Source organism: Mytilus galloprovincialis, chromosome 4 (genome assembly GCF_965363235.1).
Source record: "Mytilus galloprovincialis chromosome 4, xbMytGall1.hap1.1, whole genome shotgun sequence".
Taxonomy (NCBI): Eukaryota; Metazoa; Mollusca; class Bivalvia; order Mytilida; family Mytilidae; genus Mytilus; species Mytilus galloprovincialis.
In genome coordinates, this window is record NC_134841.1 from 821,184 (window position 1) to 845,532 (window position 24,349).

Below are 24,349 nucleotides of genomic sequence, written 5' to 3' on the forward strand. Positions count from 1 at the left end.
TCCGACGACACTAGTAACCGAACGACATTGAACGGACAACAATCCGACGACACTAGTAACCGAACGACATCTAGCGGACACCAATCTAACGACACCAGTAACCGAACGACATTGAACGGACAGTAATCCGAAAACACTAGTAAACGAACTACATATAACGGACAGCAATCCGACGACATTAGTAACCGAACGACATTGAACGGACAGTAATCCGACGACACTAGTAACCGAACGACATCTAGTGGACAGCAATCCGACGACACTAGTAACCGAACGACATTGAACGGACAGCAATCATAAAGCACTAGAAAGCGAACGACATCTAGCAGACAGCAATCCGACGACACTAGTAACCGAACGACATTGAACGGACAGCAATCATAAAACACTAGAAAGCGAACGACATCTAGCAGACAGCAATCCGACGACACTAGTAACGGAACGACATTGAACGGACAGCAATCATAAAACACTAGAAAGCGAACGACATCTAGCGGACAGCAATCCGACGACACTAGTAACCGAACGACATTGAACGGACAGCAATCATAAAACACTAGAAAGCGAACGACATCTAGCGGACAGCAATTCGACACTAGGAACCAAACGACATCTAGCGGACAGCAATCTGACGACACTAGTAACCGAACGACATCTAGTGGACAGCAGTTCGACGACACTAGTTACCGAACGACATTAAACGGACAGCAATCCGACGACAAAAGTAACCGAACGGCATCTAGAAGACAGCAATTCAACGATACTAGTAACTCAACGACATCAATAATTTGCGTAAGGAAATTATCATACTAGGGTATCGATGTTCAAAGGAAATGAACACTTAGAGTTCTTTGTTTTTAAAAGAAATTATTATACAGGACAAGGCTATGCATGGAATAAACAAAATAGAAATAAAACAAACAAGAAGGCTGATTTTTTGCTGTGCGTATATAGTGTTTTCATGGATGGATATTTCATGTCCTTTCTAATAATACTTCTTATGGATATTCTTTCAGATATTCTGCTGCCAAACCACTTTAGAACTGAAACATCTTTTACCCACTTCAAGAGTCTAATAAACTCATGGAATGGCAACTCATGCCATTGCAATGCATGTGCTTAGTTTTATTTATTTTATGTTACAGCTTGAAATATAATAGTGCTGCTTTTTGTGAATGTTTGCTTAGCTTTTTATAATTTGTGAATGCTGTGCTTTAGTTTTTATGTTTGCTTTTAGTTATGCTTATACATATGTATAATATATAGTATTTAAATATTGCAGCCTAAATGTGCATGAAATAATGTTCTATGTCTTTTATGTTTTAATATTTGTATTGTGTATGATTGTATGTAAATGTATGCATTTGTCGGTTATAAAAGCTCAGAGAGCTTATGTTTATTTGTTATGTAACATACCGACTATAAATAAAGCTTTGATGGATCTAAGGTTGAAAATGTAATAATCCAGAATAACACATATCAGTCGTTTTATTTCCTTTATATTTCCTTCACTAAAGAACTCTGCCCAAACCGCCGCTGTGGGCCGTCTTGAACTTGCAGTGATGTGAGAGTTTCTTTTGTGTTCACTTGACCATTATGTGTATACATGAATGAATGGAAAGAAAACTACTTAAATTTAAACATACCCGCTCCTTTTGGATCGTCAATCAATTCCGCTCCTTGCAGATACACAACTGCAGAAATTGTCATAAATTTACAAAAGACTGTATACCCTCTCATCTAAACAAAAATTAAAAGATATTGACGAATAAGAAAGATCTGAAATAAAAATGTTTTAACTCAAAGCATCGTCAGTGCTTCTTCAGTCAAGCCAATATGATTTAAACATCCATAGTGCAAATTACATAACATCATTTTATCCGCAATACCCGACGTTTTAGGACCTAAAATACTGATATAAATGTGTATAATGCTTCTCACTTCATAGATTCCCTCGTCAAGTATTGTCATCTCAACAAATTATTGTCAAGTTAGGTCAACTGTAAATTCGTCCCCTTTTAATAACTGAGATTGTAATGTCATCCTATAAGGGGGTCCAATTTTTTGTTGAGAATGACGAACATTTTTTTCTAAATCCATTTTAAAAACATTTTGAATACAAAAACTAAGTATTCAATATCCTTAAAGGATTTCAAGACAGCTATCGAAACTTGAAATCAATGATTTTTATCACAAAGTGAAATATTTTTTTCAGACGTCTTTTAAAACAAGCAGAAAAATACGCTTTGGTGCAATGGAGCAATCGAAAGTCCATAAATATACAATTATGGCCAGGCACGGATCCAGATGGTGGGGGTTCCGGGGGTTGGAACCCCCCCTTTTTTTTGGGACGATCAATGCATTTGAATGGGGACATGTAGTTGGAACCCCCCCCCCCCCCTTTGTCCTGGGTTAGGACCCCCCTTTTTTTAAATGGCTGGATCCGCCCCTGATGGCCATCAGGAAAAGTTCATATACAAATGTCCATCATTATAAACCAAATGACGAAATACTGACTTAGCAATTCGGCCTTTTAAAATAAGCCCGACTTGACACATATAAAATAATTCATACAAGAAAACCACCAGTCTGTAAGTACAGAACAACGAGCGAAATGTGATATGCAGCAACAAACGACAACCACGGACCTGAAACAAGCAAGCACGTACTCTCAGATCTGTAATCCGTATCTTTTTTATTGCTGGGATTATATACCCTGCCATGTCCACTCTGTGTTACTGTGGGGATTATATACCCTGCCATGTCCACTCTGTGTTTTTGTGGGGATTATATACCCTGCCATGTCCACTCTGTGTTTTTGTGGGGATTATATACCCTGCCATGTCCACTCTGTGTTTTATTGTGGGGATTATATACCCTGCCATGTCCGCTCTGTGTTATTGTGGGGATTATATACCCTGCCATGTCCACTCTGTGTTATTGTGGGGATTATATACCCTGCCATGTCCACTCTGTGTTATTGTGGGGATTATATACCCTGCCATGTCCACTCTGTGTTTTTGTGGGGATTATATACCCTGCTATGTCCACTCTGTGTTTTTGTTTGATATTGTGGGGATTATATACCCTGCCATGTCCACTCTGTGTTATTGTTGGGATTATATCCTGCCATGTCCACTCTGTGTTTTTGTGGGATTTATATACCCTGCCATGTCCACTCTGTGTTTTTATTGTGGGGATTATATACCTTGCCATGTCCACTCTGTGTTTTTGTGGGGATTATATACCCTGCCATGTCCACTCTGTGTTTTTGTTAGATATTGTGGGGATTATATACCCTGCCATGTCCACTCTGTGTGTTTGTTGGGATTATATACCCTGCCATGTCCACTCTGTGTTTTTGTTAGATATTGTGGGGATTATATACCCTGCCATGTCCACTCTGTGTTTTTGTTAGATATTGTGGGGATTATATACCCTGCCATGTCCACTCTGTGTTTTGTTAGATTATATACCCTGCCATGTCCACTCTGTGTTTTGTTAGATTATATACCCTGCCATGTCCACTCTGTGTTTTTGTGGGGATTATATACCCTGCCATGTCCACTCTGTGTTATTGTTGGGATTATATTCCCTGCCATGTCCACTCTGTGTTTTTGTGGGGATTATATACCCTGCCATGTCCACTCTGTGTTTTTATTGTGGGGAATATATACCTTGCCATGTCCACTCTGTGTTTTTGTGGGGATTATATACCTTGCCATGTCCACTCTGTGTTTTTGTGGGGATTATATACCTTGCCATGTCCACTCTGTATTTTTATTGTGGGGATTATATACCTTGCCATGTCCACTCTGTGTTTTTGTAGGGATTATATACCCTGCCATGTCCACTCTGTGTTTTTGTTGGGATTATATACCCTGCCATGTCCACTCTGTTTTTGTGGGGATTATATACCCTGCCATGTCCACTCTGTGTTTTTATGGGGATTATATACCCTGCCATGTCCACTCTGTGTGTTTGTTGGGATTATATACCCTGCCATGTCCACTCTGTGTTTTTGTTAGATATTGTTGGGATTATATACCCTGCCATGTCCACTCTGTGTTTTGTTAGATTATATACCCTGCCATGTCCACTCTGTGTTTTGTTAGATTATATACCCTGCCATGTCCACTCTGTGTTTTGTTAGATTATATACCCTGCCATGTCCACTCTGTGTTTTTGTGGGGATTATATACCCTGCCATGTCCACTCTGTGTTATTGTTGGGATTATATTCCCTGCCATGTCCACTCTGTGTTTTTGTGGGGATTATATACCCTGCCATGTCCACTCTGTGTTTTTATTGTAGGGAATATATACCTTGCCATGTCCACTCTGTGTTTTTGTGGGGATTATATACCTTGCCATGTCCACTCTGTGTTTTTGTGGGGATTATATACCTTGCCATGTCCACTCTGTATTTTTATTGTGGGGATTATATACCTTGCCATGTCCACTCTGTGTTTTTGTGGGGATTATATACCCTGCCATGTCCACTCTGTGTTTTTGTTGGGATTATATACCCTGCCATGTCCACTCTGTTTTTGTGGGGATTATATACCCTGCCATGTCCACTCTGTGTTTTTATGGGGATTATATACCCTGCCATGTCCACTCTGTTTTTGTGGGGATTATATACCCTGCCATGTCCACTCTGTGTTTTTGTTGCGATTATATACCCTGCCATGTCCACTCTGTTTTTGTGGGGATTATATACCCTGCCATGTCCACTCTGTGTTTTTGTTGGGATTATATACCCTGCCATGTCCACTCTGTTTTTGTGGGGATTATATACCCTGCCATGTCCACTCTGTGTTTTTGTGGGGATTATATACCCTGCCATGTCCACTCTGTGTTTTATTGTGGGGATTATATACCCTGCCATGTCCACTCTGTGTTTTATTGTGGGGATTATATACCCTGCCATGTCCACTCTGTGTTTTTGTTAGATTTTTTTTCTGATTCATATCAATCTAATGAGTCAAGCCCTTTTCAACTGAGTTTTACAGTTCTTACGCTGTACTGGAATATCACTGTCCCAATTTAACAAACTAGTTTAACCCCGCCACATTCTGTATGTGCCTGTCCCAAGTCAGGAGTTTGAAATTCAGTGGTTGTCGTTTGTGGCCGTATACCATATTTGTTTTCATTCATTGTTTTGTACATAAATCAGGTCGTTATTTTCCTCGTTTTCCCGTTTGAATTGTTTTACATTATTCATTTCGGTGTCTTTAATAGCTTATTGTGCGGTATAGCTTTTGCTCATTGTTGGAGGCCGAACCTAACTTATATGTAACTTGGTCTCTGGTAAAGAGTTGTTTCATTAGCAAGCAAACCACATCTTCTTATTTTTATACATGCAGACTGTATTTCTACTACAATTTGTATAAAACTTCACAATACCAAAATCAAATGTAATATAGACATACGTCTGAGAGGTTAATGTGTTAAACATTTTAGATGTACCAGTTTTTCTCGTTATTTATATAGATAAGACCGTTGGTTTCCCGCTTGTATGGTTTTACACTAATCATTTTTGAGGCCTTTTATAGCTCATTGTTAAGTGTGAGCCAAGCCTCCGTGTTGAAGATCGTATATTGACCTATAATGGTTTTCTTTTACAAATTGTGACTTTGAGAGTTGTCTCATTGGCACTCATACCACATCTTCTTACATCTATTGTAATTAAGCAGCAAAACATAAAGATACCAACATTATTTATCCAAAATATATCTAAATAACTTACTTTTTTGTTTGTCAATTCAACAACAGAACAAAGAATTCCATGTTAAATCATATTACGGAAACACACAAACGTTTAACAAACAAAGCGACTAGTTAACGCACACTTAAATTTTACAGGAAATCAGCACTTTCACCATTTTATATGTGTAATTATGATACGCCAAACTAAAGTTGAGGATACACTTAATACATCCTACATGTTGTAGGACATTGGTTACTTGTATCCAAGTACTTTTATATTAAACATTAATTGTGACTACTTCAGAATGAATAAGAGTGAATGTATGACATACCTCAAATAACGAGTAGCCCAATGACTTAGAACTTATATATATATATAATATTAGTTACATAGTGTGCTAGTGACCTAATACGGTATATATATGGGGTCAGTAAATTCCATATGGGGTGAGAGCGAAGCTCGAATCCCCATATTGAATTTACTGACCCCATATATACAATGTATACACCGTATTACGTCACTAGCACACTATGTAACGAATTTATCTTACCGACTATCTTAACGTGTAAAATTTAGACCATCGACCTATCAAAATGAGCAAATATGCATGCAATACAGTTAGCATTAACATGATTAAGAATTTACTCCATTGATCCTACAAAATCAGATGCCAACAATGACAACTTGTTAAATTCAAATGTGTTTTATGAATTTATTTCAATCTTAAAATCATCAATTTCTTCGTTTGTTGAAACCTTTAAGATTTTTCTCAGTATTGTTTTGTTTTTCTAAGGGGACGTAACACCACTACTTACCGTGAATGAAATAGGCCCCGCCTCCCTACTACCTTATATGGAATATAAAGGGACGTAACTCCACTACTAACCGTGTATGAAATAAGCCCCGCCTCCCTACTAACCTAATATCAAATATACACGGTTTCCACGAGGACGCTTTTAACCAATCACATTCCTAGAAATGTATAGGATAAAATTGAGAATGGAAATGGGGAATGTGTCAAAGAGACAATAACCCGACCAAATAAAAAAACAAAAAACAAAAAACAACAGCAGAGGGTCACCAACAGGTCTTCAATGTAGCGAGAAATTCCCGCACCCGGAGGCGTCCTTCAGCTGGCCCCTAAACAAATATATACTAGTCCAGTGTTAATGAACGCCATACTAATTTCCAAATTGTACACAAGAAACTAAAATTAAAATAATACAAGACTAACAAAGGCCAGAGGCTCCTGACTTGGGACAGGCGCAAAAATGCGGCGGGGTTAAACATGTTTGTGAGATCTCAACCCTCCCCCTATACCTCAAACCAATGTAGTAAAGTAAACGCATAACAATACGCACATTAAAATTCAGTTCAAGAGAAATCCGAGTCTGATGTCAGAAGATGTAACCAAAGAAAATAAACAAATTAAATGACAATAATACATAAATAACAACAGACTACTAGCAGTTAACTGACATGCCAGCTCCAGACTTCAATTAAACTGACTGAAAGATTATGATTTCATCATATGAACATCAGGCACAATCCTTCCCGTTAGGGGTTTAGTATCATACCATCATAACATATATGAGAAGAACATAACCCGTGTCATGCCAACAACTGTTTTTAGAATAAATGTGTTTAGTTCCGATGCAAAGACCTTATCAGTGACTCAATATTAACGCCAAAATATGCAATCTTTAATGATTTGACAACAGTATCGTAATTATATCCCTTCTTAATAAGTCTATTCAAAGGTTTTTTTAAGTTTCTGAGGTGAATACTGACACCTTTGTGCTTTATAAAGAATATTACCATTAAAAATTGGATGTGAAATACCTGAACGTATTAGAAGTCTGCATGTTGAGCTATATTTACGAATTATGTCTTTATACGGATGATAAAATTTAGTAAATGTTTTGATTAGTTTGTGATATCGAAAACCCTGGTGTAATAATTTTTCAGTAATACATAAATTTCTCTCGTTAAAATCGAAAACATTGTTACATACACGAGCGAATCGTACAAGTTGAGATATATAAACACCGTAAGATGGTGACAAGGGAACGTCACCATCTAAAAACGGATAATTAACGATAGGAAATGAAAAATCATCCCTTTTATCATAAATTTTAGTATTCAGCTTTCCATTAGTGATATAGATATCAAGATCGAGAAAAGGGCAGTGGTCATTGTTAGTATTAGCTTTATTTAAAGTAAGTTCAACAGGATAAATGTCATTGATATACATACTGAAGTCGTCATTATTGAGAGCCAAAATATCATCCAAATATCTAAAAGTATTATTAAATTTGTTTATCAGATGTTGTTTCGATGGGTCTTTGCTTATTTTTGTCATAAATTGTAACTCATAACAATACAAAAACAGGTCCGCAATAAGTGGTGCACAGTTAGTCCCCATAGGAATTCCGATAATCTGACGATATACGGAATCTCCAAAGCGAACAAAAATATTATCTAGTAAAAATTCAAGGGCATATATAGTATCAAAGCATGTCCAATTAACATAGTTTTTTGTTTATTGCTACTAAAAAATGACCTAAAAGAGTTTGAACATATATATTCACATTCTGATTTTTTAAATGCCCATTTAATTAGGTGTGTGAATTTTTTCTTAATGAGAATGTGAGGCAATGTGGTATACAGGGTAGAAAAATCAAAACTTTGAACAGATTCAAAATCACCAATATAAGCATGCAATTTATCAAGTACTTCCAACGAGTTCTTGACACTCCAAAAGTAATTTATTCCACTATTTTCGAAGGCCTTATTTGAACAATTTATTATCAGGTTTTTAATTGTACCAAGTGTGCTGGTAAGAAGAATAGACAATTTAGTAGTTGAACAATGGCTTGAAGACGAAATAAATCTATATTTGTAAGGGGTTTTGTGTAGCTTCGGAAGCCAATACATAGTTGGGACTTTCATTGTATTTGGCTCTGCTTGTAAAGCGGTGGCTAAAAGTTTATGCTTGTTACAGATTTCGTTTTCTGAAAATGGAGTCAGTTGGAATGTTGGTGAATTGGTGATTTCCTTTTTCAGAACCTCAATGTAAAATTTACGTCAAACAATAATAATATTATTAGCAGCTTTATCTGCCGGGACAAAAACAAATTCCTTGGCTAGTTCTTTTAGTTTATGTTTGATACGAGAAATAGGTTTATTGTGGTTATTGTTTATAGTAAAATGTTCTTTAAAATGTTGAACACGTATATCAACTATCTTCATTACTGAATTAAAAAAAGAGTCCAAAGATTTTTTGTCAGCTTTTTCCCGTTTTATCCATTTCATACAGTAAGTATGGAGTGAGTCGTGGATGATATTACGATACTCATTCCAATTAATAATTGACGGGGGACGATATTTAGGTCCTTTACTGAGGAATGATTTTAACTCTCCGTCTTGAACGATGTTAAGATCTCCTGTTATAACATGGGAAATGAGTCCATAAATATATTCGGAATTACTGCAATTACATGAAGTAGGTGTATTTTCACTGATATTAACATCTTTACACAATTGACTAGAGGTAATATAATATATATATTCAACGACCCTTTCTGTTTTTTATTTATATAAATGATATAGTAGTAGTAAATGACTTTGCTAATGATATTAGACTTTTTGCAGATGACACCTCTTTATTTGTCATAGTAGATGATGATCTTGCTGTAGCGGCTGCTTCTTTGACTGATGACTTGGATGTTATCTCAAATTGGACAAAATCATGGGCTGTTCAATTTAACTCTAAGAAAACTAAAAATATTGTATTTACTAGAAAGGAAAGGGAGCATCCACCTGTATTTTTGGGGATAAATGGCGAAGAGGTTGAGAAAATAAATATTTACTGTCATCTTTGGATAACATTTCAGTCATCAGCTTCATGGAACACGCATATTGATATTATTTATAAAAAAAAGCATGCTCTCGTCTATCTGTGTTTCGTCAACTTAAACACTTATTAGATAGAAGTTCACTTATACGTATTTATTATGCTTTTATTAGACCTATATTAGAATATGGTTATGTTGTTTGAGGCAATTGCTCCCAGCACGAGTCTGAGCTTCTTGAAAATATTCAGATAGAAGCTGCTAGAATGAATACAGGATTACGACGTAATTCCTCCAGACAAAAACTTTATATTGAATTAGGTTTAGAAACTCTGGAGAATAGAAGTATAAACATAAGCTTATACTATTCTATAAAATATTAAATGGGATGACACCTGCATACTTATATGAGTTAGTCCAGTCATATCTTCCCAGACAAACCCCTTATACTTTAAGGAATGAAAATAACACTTTTCACCCGCCTCTTGCTAGAACTAGCTCTTAGTTTAATAGGTCTATTCCCTTCACTTAAAGATTTAGGAATAGTCTTCCTTTGGGTTTACAAAAATCACCAAATTTGGGTATATTTGGAAGTGGACTGGATAAGTTTTATAGGACTGATGATATATTTAAACCTTTCAACTATGGGATAAGGAAACTTAATATAAGTCATTGTCAACTCAGAAATAATGCTAGCAACCTTAAATCTCATTTATTTAATCAGTTCTTATCCGAGAACACTTTTTGTGCAAACTGTAACCATCCTGTTGAGGATAACCAACATTTCTTTTTTATTTGCCCTAAGTATAATGATGTAAGACAGATCCTTCTTGATTCCATTTACTTCATTGTTGATAATGTTGACATAAATATTGAATTACTACTTTTTGGAAACAGATAATTTTCATATGATATGAATATTGCTATTTTTAAATCTGTTTAGACATATATCAGTGACACTCAACGTTTTGTTTGAAACTTACTTAATTTTTGTTTCATCTAGTTTTACTTTTTTTTATTTTTTTCTACACTCCAACATTAATTCATTTATTCCCCTTAGCAAGCTTAGTGTCTCTATCAAGCCATATATATATTTCTAATGACTTATAAAGGATATTTGAATGTTTCAAGGTACTTTAAATATGATTAATTGCCTATATATTTAAATGTACTTTACATTTAGTAAGCACCACTGTTAACATATATTTGCTCGTGTGTGCTCACAAGTATAGCATGCATGTTCCACTATATTGCATTATTTTAAATATAGTTGTTAAAATTGAATTATACCTTGTACATGTATTATGGAGAGAGCGTTTATATGCTGTGCCTGTTGCTCAATCCTTTTTATATCTTAATGAATAAAATATGTTTAAAATCAAAAATATATTCAACGATAAACAAGTGACTGTTCATGGTACATGTTATTGATCAATTTGTCGAATGACAGTTTAGGCTACTCATGACTGTTCAGGCTGCATGTTACTATATAAAAAAGAAGGTGTGGTATGATTGCCAATGAGAAATATTTCCACAAGAGACCAAATGACACAAAAATTAACAACAGTGACTATAGGTCACCGTACGGCCTTCAACAATGAGCAAAAGCCATACCGCGTAGTCTGCTATAAAAGGGCCCAAAATGACAAATTTAAAAGAATTCAAACGAGAAAACTAACTGGCTTATTTAAGTTCAAATAAACAGCTGCGCCATTAGCGCATGGTACGCCCGTCGTCTTGTGTGAAAGTTTAATGCAAAAATCATAAATAGTTTCAGAGAAAGTTTAAAGCAATAACCATATATTGTTTTTGAGATACGGAGGGACATATGAACCCCCCCCCCCCCCCACTCTTTTATTTCTTCAAAAAAACTAAATATCACTAAAATAAAATTTTGAATCGAAACCAAAAAGTATACAGATCTTTAGATTAATATAATAAAGAAGCGTGTAAAGTTTTAAGCAATAATCATAAATTGTTTTTGAGATACGGCGCGACATGTAAAAAAAAACCCTCCCCATTTTTTTACAAAATACTAAATAACTGAAAAATAAAATTTGGAATCATCCCCAAAAAGTATACAGATCTTTAAATTAATATAACAAACAAGTGTGTAAAGTTTTAAGCAATAATCATAAATCGTTTTTGAAATAGGGTGCGACATGTGAAAAATAAACACCCCTGTTTTAGTTACAAAGTACCGTAACTCAAACAGTTTTAATCCTATTTTCACCAAAAAGTATACAGATCATTTGACCATCATAAGAAACAACTATAATATGTTTCATGAAATTTGGATAAGTCGTTCTCAAGTTTCGATGCGACATCTTTACGCCGGACAGACAAACGGAAAGACGGATAGACGGACAGACAGACGGACGGACACTGGACGTATAACATAATACGTCCCGTCAAAATTTTGACGGGCGTATAAAAATTGAACGAAAAACAAATATTTAACACATCAACAAATGACAAACATTGAATAACAAGATCCTGACTTGGAACAGTGAGTCTATATACCAAATGTTGCACATATTATACTTATAGTGATAACTGTTATTAAATAGTTATCAAAGGTACATGTACCAGGATTATAATTTAGCACGCCAGACGCGCGTTTCGTCTACATAAAGACTCATCAGTGACGCTCATATCAAAATATGTATAAAGCCAAACAAGTACAAAGTTGAAGAGCATTGAAGATACACAATTCCAAAAAGTTGTGCCAAATAAACCTATTTTTCTTACGGTAAAAATTATTTTTCTTATAAAAACGAAACTTCCGCGGAATTTTGTACTTGTCTAAATACTATAGTAGTGAGCCATCATAAGTATGCGTCTGGTGTCAATATAACAGTCAGAGTTTTCAAACTTTATAAAATTGAGAAAGGAAATGGGAATGTGTCAAAGCGACAACAACCCGACCATAGAGCAGACAACAGCCGAAGGCCACCAATGGGTCTTCGGTAGTTAGAAGCACTGATAGGTTAGTAGTAGAACACTTACTCGATGCGGAAATAAAACGGAATTTAAATGTTTTTTGTGTAATTTCGGTAACCAGTACATGGTAGGTCGGTTTTTCTTAAACTATAAGCAATAAATCAACTATTTTTTTTTTAAATATTATTTATTATCGCCCCTGATTAATGGCGGTTGATGGAAAAATTCACTGGTAAAATATTCTGAGAATCCTGGGTTTTTTAACAGTTTCCATCATTTAAAATACACCAAATATTTATATCAGAGAGGAAGAAACACTAAGATAACTTCCGATCGATCAATTATATTTACAAACATTTATTTACGCTGATTTACGTGTGTGCACATATAACTATATAAACACGTGTTGACTACAAGCCGGTCATCATGGTAGATTTAGGCAAATTGAAAATTGACCTATCGATGGACAAAACCATTAATGACTATCCTCTTTCATCTCTCCCATCAAAGCAAAACAAGAGGACTGGTAAAGCAAAATTAAGCCTTTTCGAGCAAATTGACCCAAACTTGTATGATGAACATGCTAAAATCATCACATTCTACACAAACCTTGACAGAATCCAACCATGGATAAAAACACTAGATATTTACTATTATGACAATCTTGGAAAGGAACCTGATTATGATATTGAATGGTATGACGAACCCAAAATATGGGAAAACCGAAACAACAGTGGAAATTCTGTGATGATTGAAGTATTAAAAAAGGGGGAACTTCAATTTAATATTACATTTTTTGTCACAACAGGAACAATAAGAGTACAAGGCAGTCATTATTATGAGTTTGTGGATATTCATTTTCCAATTCTGAAAGATATTCTTGATAAAGTTCTTACAAACATATCACAAACCAGTCCTACTATTAATACATGTATTTCACACGAATGTCATGATGACAATAACAATACACACATTAATGAATTATGCCCTGTTGACAAGGTCACTTGTGTATTACCTGACTCCCAGACTGGGTTAAAATCAGTACTAGTACAAGAAGATCAACCTCAAAAAGATGATTTTCAAAGGCTTGAATTAAATTTAGTTGACACGCTGGCTAAAATAGAACACAGTCACAATGAAAACTTCAGCAAAGTATTAACTGCTGTTAAACAATGCAATGATGATGTTCTAGTCTTGGGAAAAGGTAGAAAAGACGACAATGAGATATCAACATTACAATTAAAATATAAAACCGTACAAACAGAAAAACAGACTTTGGAAGTTAAATTAAAACACGAGCAAAGCAATATTATGTTAATTAAAGCTCAACATGAAGATCAAATGAAATGTCACAATCAAATACTGGAGGAGACTAGAGCAGAAATGAAAAAGGTATTAACTACTTCAAACTCTGAGATCGACTTTCTATCGGTAAGCCTACAAACCAAAAATGAAGAAATTGACAAACGAACTGATACTCTAAAACGACATACTCAACACTTGGAGAAATTACAAGAAGAAAATATTTCTCTCCGCTCCCAAATGATTTCTCGATTTGAAGATTTTCATCTTGTTAATGCAGACACGAAATATATTGACAAATCTAAACTTGACATTGATAACAAACCAACAATTATTTTAATTGGTACATCCAATACCAAACGTATCAATGCAGAGAAGCTATCGCCATCATTTACAACCAATAAGGTTACTGCTTTCAATTTAGAAGAAACTAAACAAGCTATTTTGGAGATATCGGATATAATTCCAAATCTAGTAGTGTTTCATTCCCTGACGAATGATTTGAAAATAAAATCACCACAGCAATGTGTAGAAGAAATACAAGATATTGTCAAGCTTGCACTTCAAAAATGGCAAAATAGTGGTTGCATCATCTCTCTTACTACTCCTCGACTCGACAGTGTAATTTTTAACACAAATGGACAAATCATAAATGCCTTGTTGAAACAAATATATGATGACAATAAAGATGTTCTACTTGTTGATCATGGCAATATGTTGCGAAACGGAAACCCAATTGCAGAGCTACTAAGTCAAGATAAATTTCATCTCTCTGACTCTGGCGTGTCTCAGCTATCGGCAAACTTAAAGCGTGGAATACACACTGCCTTAAACATTCCCATGCCAAATTCAAGAGGTAGATCCAAATCGCGCAACACAAGAGGACGTGGACGTGGACGTGGCAGAGGTCATCATGAATAACTTGCTTTTTGATATTATACATATTACCATATCATTATGTTGACTTCCTTTAACATGTTTAAAGTCATTTACATATAATTTATATATACATGTACAACTTTATATATTTCTTCTTTTTTTTGGGGGCTGATAAATTCATATTCTCATTTGAATAGATTTTTCAAATGAAACAGCCATTATGTGAAGAAGTCACACTATTACATGGTCATATATATGTAACCTCTGCTAGGTATAAAAGTTCGCCTTTTTTATTTTTATTTTATTCATTTTTATTTTTAGTTTTCACATTTGAATCATACTTTTGATCTTGAATTAACCCAGGATATCAGGTTATTCAACCCAAATCAGTTTAATAGTTATTCAGTTAAAAGAGGATACATAGAAAAGAAATTATCTGTCATTATATCATAGACTATTTGTATTTAGAAAACCATTGTAAAAACTATCCTCTAAATAAATCTACTTATTTCAAATATTTACATTTCTGAATATTTTCCTTGTTGTCTCTTCCTTTTATTTAGAGTCAAATTTTTATTATTTTTTTTTTATAGATAGAAAATCTATTCTATTATTTATACCAGATTTAATTGTATCAACCAAAATGCCAAAATCAAACCAATCATCTGTAAAATTTGGTTATTGGAATATAGGTGGCTTATTTTCAAAGGGCATGAATAAAGCAGAGGATCCCCTTTTTCTGAAACATATAGAGAATTACGACATTGTTTTTTTAGTCGAAACTCATGTGGGATATAATTCCCAAATACACAATATTGGCAAATTTCATTATCATCCAATATGTAGAAAATTATCAAATAATAACCGTCATTTTGGGGGTATAGCAATTCTACAGAAAAGTCACGTTAAACCTCATGTCAAAATATTGATTAACAGTAATCCAGATTATCAATGGATTAAATTAGAAAAATCCTTTTTTGGATTTAAAAGTGAGGGCCCTCATGGGGTTTTTGATTATGTGATTACTTGGCCGTTTTTTTAATGATTATTTGATTATTAAGCCAAATATTTCATGATTATTTGATTACCTAGGACTGTATTTTTAGTTTATGATTATTTGATTACTAAAGATAAGCAAATATTTAATGATTATGTGATTATATTTGCAAAAAAATGGTGATTATGTGATTACTAGGACCCCCCCATGAGGGGCCTCAAAAGTGACCTATTTATTTGTGTACTGTACAACCCCCCTGTTACGTCTAAATATACCCAAGAACTCTCTTCTGATGTTTTTGAATGCATAGAAAAAGATATCTTTCAGTATAAAAAAATGGGTGAAATTTTGTTATGTGGAGATTTTAATGCCAGAATAGGCTCTGAAAATGACTTTATAGTAAACGATGATTCAAAATTTACTCCAATTTTTGATATATACCCTACTGACAAAAACATTATGACAAGAAAAAGTCGAGACCAAAAAATTGATCAAAGAGGCAAAGAAGTTTTGGATTTTTGCATTAGTAAACAAATAAGAATTTTAAATGGCAGAGTTCTTGGTGATACATTTGGTAATTTTACTTGCTATACCCCCAATGGTGCAAGTGTGGTTGATTATGTTGCTGTGTCGGAAGAAATTCTTGAAAATGTACTGTATTTTAAAGTATCCAGATTTATTCCCACATTATCTGATTGTCATTGTAAACTTGAGTGGGAATTATCTGCAAAATGTTGTGTTCCTGGAGAAAATGATATTCCAATCCAGTTGAAAAATATGACACCTAATTATATCTGGACTGACTATTCAGCAATAAAATTTCAAGAAACACTTTCTTCAGATACACTACAAAACTACATACTAGAATTCAACAACAGCACAATTCAATTTACTCAGACATCAGTAGATGACGCATCATCAAAACTTTCAAACATCTTTTTATCAGCAGCAAATCTATCACTTAAACGACCTTTAAAAAAACACACAAACAAACAAAAAAACAAAAAGTGGTTTGACGCAAGTTTACAACAAGCTCGAACTAACTTGCTTAATTATGGAAAAATTTATTCAAGATTTCCATATGATCCAATTATCAAAAATCACTTTTATAAACTGAATCGTGAATACTCCAAACTAAGGAAATATAAATACAAACAATACAAACAATCATTGATTAGTCAGCTGGACTCCTTGCACGAAGAGAATCCAAAACTGTATTGGAACTTAATTAATGAACTACAGGAAAAAAATGAAACTAAAAAAAAATGTGGAGTACAACCATCAACTTTGATATCACATTTCCAAAAGTTGTCACAACTGAAAGGTGAATTTCAAAGTAGATATACAGAGCTATGTGAAAAACTGAAACAGTTAGAAAACTCAAAATGTTTCAACGAGTTGGACTCCTTTATCACTGAGTCTGAAATATCCAAAGCCATTTCACACTTAAAATGCAATAAATCATCAGGCTTGGATAACATTAGTAATAATATGATAAAGAATGGACAGACTTTCCTTTTAAAAAGTTTTCAACAGATGTTTAATACTTGTCTGTCTTCAGGTATATACCCAACATCTTGGGCTGAAGGTTATATTACACCAATTTTTAAAAGCAACGATACAAGTGACCCTAACAATTATAGAGGAATAACAATAACAAGTGCAATTGGAAAGCTTTTTAATAGAATATTAAGTCTAAGACTGGACAAATTTCTTCAGGAACATAATATTATACATGATAGTCAAATTGGATTCACAAGGAAAGCCAGAACTGCAGATCATATGTTTATTTTAAACTGTCTTATTAACAAATACTGTAATTCAAAAGAAGGTAGACTGTTTGCCTGTTTTGTTGATTTTCAGAAGGCTTTTGATACTGTTATACATACAGGGATCAAGATTAAACTACTAGATATTGGGGTTGGGTCTTATTTTTATAACATTATTAAAAGTATGTATGAAATTAGCAAATCATGTGTCAAAATTCAAAATCAAGTAAGTGATTTTTTCCCATTAGATATTGGAGTCAAACAAGGTGACAACCTCAGTCCGAATTTATTCAAGATATTCATAAATGATTTGCCGAGATATTTGTCAGATACTAGAGACCCAGTTAATGTCAATGACAAAGATCTACATTGTTTAATGTATGCTGATGATATTGTTTTATTATCTACATCAGCTGAAGGACTACGAGAAAAGCTGGGAATGCTTGATAAATTTTGCAAAGATTGGTGTCTCAATGTGAATACTAATAAGACAAAGGTGCTGATTTTCAACAAGGCAGGCAGACATGTAAAACAGATATTCACATTTCAGAATATAAATCTGGAATGTGTTTCAAAATACAAATACCTAGGTTTATATTTAAGCTCATCTGGTTCATTCAGTTATGCTCAAAATGAACTATACAAAAAATCCCTGAAAGCTCATTACAAATTAAGGAAAGATCTTTTATCACTTAATCCTGATGTAAAAACAAGTATTCATGTTTTTGACCACACTGTAAAACCTATTTTATTATATGGTAGCGAAATATGGGGGATGTTTAATTCTCTTTCTTCTAAATGTAAGAAGGAAGATATATCTTTTGAAAAAATTATATTCAGGTTTACCCTGTGAGAAACTTCATATAAAATTTTGTAAATTTATACTTGGGGTACACAAGAAAACAACAAATGCTGCAGTGTTATCTGAACTTGGAAGATTTCCAATATATTTTAATATTATAAAAGGAATGTTATTGTACTGGTATAGATTAGAGAATTTAGGTAATAATTTTCCTCTATTAAAAGAGGCATATACACAATCAAAGACACTACATCACATGAATATAACATCATGGTATGGTTCAATAAATGTTGTTTTTAAAATACTTGGTATTGACTATACAAATGCCATAAATGCTCCATTTTGTGAATCCTTATACAAATTTAAGAAATATATACAAACCAAGCTATCAATATTGTTTATTAGCTGTTGGAAAAAACAAATAGATAAATTTTCAGACAGTAAACTGAAAACCTACCTTTTATATAAAACAAATTTTGGTTTTGAAAAATATCTAACATTGATCAAGAATTTTGAACTTAGAAGAAGTTTTACTAAATTACGTGTATCTTCTCATAGATTACAAATAGAATTAGGTAGATATCAGGGTATTCCCCGAATTAACAGAATATGTAATAAATGTTCTTCCAATACTGTCGAAGATGAGGCTCATTTTCTATTTGATTGTAACAAATTTGAGGATGATAGAAATTGTATGTTAGCTAGTATTGCACAATATAATTCTTATTTTAATCATATGAACAGTCAAAGCAAAATTATCTGGTTATTTAGTGTAGAAAATGTTGAGTTACTTAAAATAATATGTAATTTTATATACAAACATCTTCCTTAGTGAAGATTAGTTAAAGGAAATCTATGTGTGTATATACATTTGATTGGACATAGAAAATTATATTCATCTGAATATCACAAACATACTAGCCGATTAAAAAAAAAATAATTGTTAAGATATATTATTTATTCAAATGTTCTCTTATATCCTTGAGGCATCGTCCCCTGGTATCAACTGCATTCAAGTTACCTATGATGCTTCCTTGTTTGCTTTTGATACAGGTAGGAACGAGACATTTACACACATTTTACATGCCTATGGCCCATAAGGTATCGTCCCCTGGTGTCAGCTGCCTTTAGGAAACCATAATGCTTTCCTATTTGCTGCTGACACAGGATGAGTCATGGACATGTTTAATTTCTACTTTCTTTTTGGCTAATTATTATATATTTAATTGATCCAACTTTTTGTGTACTATACATATGTGGATATCTATTTTTCTTTTTTTTTTCTTTTTGGGCTGCTTGTTTGTTATCTATATCAACCACACTTGTAATAAAATGCATTAGTATTAAAAAAAACCAACATACTATAGATTCTTTATCTACGTATTCTTTAAGAACTTAAATAGTTCTCGTTTAACTTTTTTTTTTTTTTTTATCTCATTGTTTGTATTGTATTATGAAAAAATTATTGATGTTGTAATGTTTATGCCCTTTGGGGCCCATAATTGGAAATAAAAATATCTTATCTTATCTTATCTTATCTTATCTTATAAGCAATATGTCAATAGATATAGGAAGATGTGGTGTGAGTGCCGATGAGACAACTCTCCATCCAAGTAACAATTTATAAAAGTAAACCATTATAGGCCAAGGTACGGCCTTCAACACGGAGCTTTGGCTCACACCGAACAGCAAGCTATAAAGGGTCCAAAAAATTACTAGACGTGTAAAACGATTCAAACGAGAAAACCAACGGTCTTATCTATATAAAACGAGAAGCATGGTTGAGTCGTTAGAGACAATGGACAAGAAGTCCTAATTACGTACAGACAAACAAAACATGGAGAGATTTAATACATTTTATGTGAAAATGACAATGAGAATGATGGTCGTAGTATGAACGTAGTCAGGCCGTTAGAAGAGCGTGCTGAGGACGACAAGGGCGTTCTAAAATCGTACTATAGTGGAGGCGTAGTTGGGTCGCAGTGAGGACGTGATGGTCGTAGTGAGGTCGTAATAACGTCGCAGTGAGATCGTAGCGCAGTATCTCCGAATAGAATCACGCTTTCGCTACGCTCTCTCTACGATGGTACAGCGACCTTTGCGATCTTAGTGCGCTCTCACTACGCTTCTACTACTACCTGATTTCGCCACGACCGCACCACGATTGTTTTGAATATGTTCAAAGTTTGCCACGCTCATCACAATTTTGAAGACCTCACCACGACCGTAATACGACCTTATTTAGTTGCGATCTACTATGGCAAGCCGTTCTCGTCAAAACTATGTTTAAATCCTTTTTTCGAAAAAAATACACGAGATTAAAAAACCTAAAATAACACACTGAGAAATCGAAATTACACACTGAGATTTTAAAATAACACACTGAGAAATCGAAATTACACACTGAGATTTTAAAAAGACACACTGAGATTAAATAAATTAAAAAACACACACTGAGAATTGTTAATCACACACTGAGATTTCAAAAACACACATTGAGATTAATATGCAAATTACTAATGAATAATCATGAGATGAATAATTCAACAGATTAATATCATGGTCTCTCGAACTCTTTGTCATTATTATGAAATGGGGTTTCTTCAACCAACGTTCATAATGAATTTCAAGACTTAACATCGTTTTTGCTTACTCATATTCATAAGTTATTTTTCAATATAATTCAGATTAATATTATTGCTAACGGTGTATCGGGATTGTTTGTCTTTCAACTGTTACCCTGATTTCGCAAGGTAATCCTTTATATTTTTGTTGTTACGTTTATATAATTTAATTTTGGATGTAACCCGTCTTCTGATTGGCTGTGTTATTTTGTTATCAGCCCATAGACATAATTTAGTCATCAACGTTTTTTCATGGTTTTCTATGGTTTAAAATGGAATTTAGAATTAAATTATAAGAAATGACTGTTGTATTGCTAATGTATTTTATAAAAGATTGAAGGACTAACGAGTAATGTCCCCTAGTTGTTTTAAGCTTGTAATAGATTAAGATTACGTATGCTAATTAGATATGTGCGCATAAAAAGTGCGCACAAATCTCAGTGTGTAATTTCAAATTCTCAGTGTGTGTTTTTCAGTTTATTTCATCTCAGTGTGTCTTTTTGAATTCTCAGTGTGTCATTTTCAATTCTCAGTGTGCATACCTGTCAATCTGTGACGATAAAAATGCAGGTTATGACCTGCATTGAAGAATCAAATCTCAGGTCATAACGCGTACGAACTTTTTCGAGCTGAATTTCAGTATTTATGGTACATTTTCTTATAATGTATATTAAAGATACCAAAACATCAATGCATATTCACTTTGGTAAGTCATTTTAAATCTTATTAAATATTACTTCATTGCACTTTTTAAGATTTTTATAAATTTGTGTAACTCAGTCTTATGTGCTTTACTTTTTAAGAAAAAATACTACAATTATCAAACACCAGAATTTAATGTAATTCTTAAATGTTTGAGAATACAGACTATGTAGCCTTTAACCCTGATATTATTTTGTTAACAAGGAAATTAGACTATGATAAAATATAGTAATACAGTTAAAGGAAGTATAAATGTAAAAAAATAATTTTCAACTTTTTAAAAAAAATTGTATAAAGGTATAAAAATAATGAAAAATTGAATTTTATATTTTTATGATTTAATCTTTTTCACCCATAAAACGTAAATATAAGGAATAATTTTGAATGGTGACAAATAAGGGAAGTAACTCTAGTTCAGTTTGTAGACCGATGGTGCAATTTATTTACGACCTAAAGCTACTTAGGTAATTGGTGTTAATTAACAGTGTGTATGACACCAAAGCTGTCAAGTGAAGCCATGCACTTAATGGGTCACTTAATTTGACAGTTTACATAGCTAGATGAACTTCCTGTTCATGGAAGAATTACGAACTTGCCGGTATTTCAAAGGAATATTACTTATGAAATCAATCTCAAGGCTAAGAAATACGGGTGAAATCGGGTCATTTTCGGAATTCCCGGGTTATTTCAATGACCCGGCGGGTGTTCCGGGTGATCCCTCAGAATTGTGAAAATCTCGGGTCACACCCGCAGAATACGGGTCACTGTGTGTGTTTTCCATTTTTCTTTATCTCAGTGCGCCTTTATGAAATCTCAGTGTGTAATTTCTTATTCTCAGTGTGTGTTTTTAAGTTTTTTATTATCAGTGTGTTTTTTTTTAAATTCTCAGTGTGTAAAATTTTCGAAAAATGTTTTTAACATAGTTTTGATGAGAACAGCTTGCCACAGTCTACATGTACACGATCGTACTACGATCATCAAAATTTGCATTTTTTTCACAGATCGTAGTGCGATCGTGGCCTAGTGGGACTGCGGTATAAGAACTGTTTTACAATCCTGACAGGTTTGGTTAGTTCTACGGCTATAACATGCAGTTTTAACCAGTTCTGCTGACAGTTCTACCTAGAACAGTTTTAGACAGTTCTACCCTAGAACTGATCCTGACAGTTCTACCCAGAACTACGGTAGAACTGTTCTAGGTAGAATTGTTATAGGACAGTTTAGAACAGTTCTAAGACAGATTATTCTGACAGTTTTAATAAGAGGTTAGAAGTGATCTGACTGTCACATCAGTTAAATAGTTTTGGTCAATGTTTAGTTTTGTGTTTTGGCTTGTTTTGTTAAATACTAAAAGCAATATATCAGATATATTAGGTGTTTTAAATAAGTGTAATTAGGAATACCTGCCTGTCTGACAAGATATATATGACCTTGACCTCATCGTTATAAATCTTCAAAATGTTAAGTGCATATGATACTTGTAGTAAAATCTTTATCATTTCAATATAAAATGAAAGGTACATTTCAGCGTATTCGCTATTGTTTAATCCACATCCCTAGGAATGCTTGGAATTCAGTACATTGATAAGACTAGTTTATTATCATTAGGTTGCTTTCACTGCTGTTTAGAGTTTGAATTTTTAATTTTTCTCGTTTTTTAACAATTTGGTATGTTCATTCACTGTTGCATCTAAAATGGCGGATTTTGTCTTTTTTTCCTGAAAGTTAAAATAAAATGATTATGTTAACTCATTCGTGCAAACCGTTGCAACTATATTTAGTAAACAAAGATAAGGATGTAATAGAGTTCAACAGTTCATCCCAGATCTAACAGGAAGTTAAAATTACGCTTTTAGATTTCAATTATGGTTCAACTAGAGTCAAATAGTTCAGTCTTACTAGAAAAGTTCAACCATAGATCATGTAAGATTTATGTAGCTGATTTTTAAATTTCGTTTTAGATTTCGATTGGTTTTATTTGACGTGTAAAAAAAATTGTCCCGTCTCAACCTCGCATATTTTGGTAAAAAGACTGACATTTTGATATACAGAAGGTTGCATAACGTTGGCATTTTTTCATTACAAAATAATGCAGTACCTCATATGTTGACTAACATCTAGAAGTTGTCGGTTGAGAGCAAAACTAAACACTGAAAGGGATGATTTCATATGCGAACTGTACATTTTCGATTTCTATGTACATAATAACAATCTAACAGCAGCGCTTGCATATGGAGTAAATATTTCCAAGCTGACACGATATTTCTGAACTTGCATTTCCTGTCATGATGTATTATTTTGTTGGTTTTTATTTAACGTAATGTTAATTAACACTTATGCTTCCCTTTATTTTGTATAAGTTTCAGTAACCTTAGACCTTCAACAAATGTCTGTTCGTAGTCTTGTTTTTTTTATTTATTTGAAATTAAAATAGATTCGGAGCAATTTAGAGTTTTATATATAGTTTAATTTCGTAAATTTGAAGACGGTTAATTAACGTCTTTATATTATTCTTGTTGAATTGTTGTCTAACTGATGGTTAGTAGTGTTATACTTGTGGTTAATTTATACTCACATGTTTAAAAGCTTTGATTTTTATCCGTGAACAATAACCAGCAACCAGCAACAATAACACTATGCCAATCCCGATACAACAATACTTTGCATAAAACACAATTAGTAAAGGATTTTGAAGTTCATCTCTGAATTGGGCAGCTAAGCTATCCGTTAATGAAGCTTTCTGTAAAGTAACATATATATAGTGT

At 33.6% G+C, this 24,349-nt stretch overlaps 2 protein-coding genes across 3 annotated transcripts in view; both read right to left on the reverse strand.

Annotated features, from left to right (window-relative positions):
• LOC143071079 (lachesin-like) overlaps positions 1-5,956 on the reverse strand; it is a 31,868-nt gene extending 25,912 nt beyond the window's left edge. Inside the window, exons 1-2 of the mRNA XM_076245157.1 lie at positions 5,752-5,956; positions 1,647-1,740 (exon numbers count right to left, since the gene is read on the reverse strand). Coding sequence (XP_076101272.1) covers positions 1,647-1,740 — 94 coding nt within the window. The 5' untranslated portion in view covers positions 5,752-5,956. The remainder of the gene's footprint in view (positions 1-1,646; positions 1,741-5,751) is intronic.
• Positions 5,957-23,058: 17,102 nt separating this feature from the next.
• LOC143071080 (lysosome membrane protein 2-like) overlaps positions 23,059-24,349 on the reverse strand; it is a 91,002-nt gene continuing 89,711 nt past the window's right edge. For both annotated transcript variants that reach the window (XM_076245160.1, XM_076245158.1), the window contains 2 exons: positions 24,160-24,324; positions 23,059-23,302 (listed from right to left, as the gene is read on the reverse strand). In XM_076245160.1, coding sequence (XP_076101275.1) covers positions 23,225-23,302; positions 24,160-24,324 — 243 coding nt within the window. In that variant the 3' untranslated portion in view covers positions 23,059-23,224. The remainder of the gene's footprint in view (positions 23,303-24,159; positions 24,325-24,349) is intronic.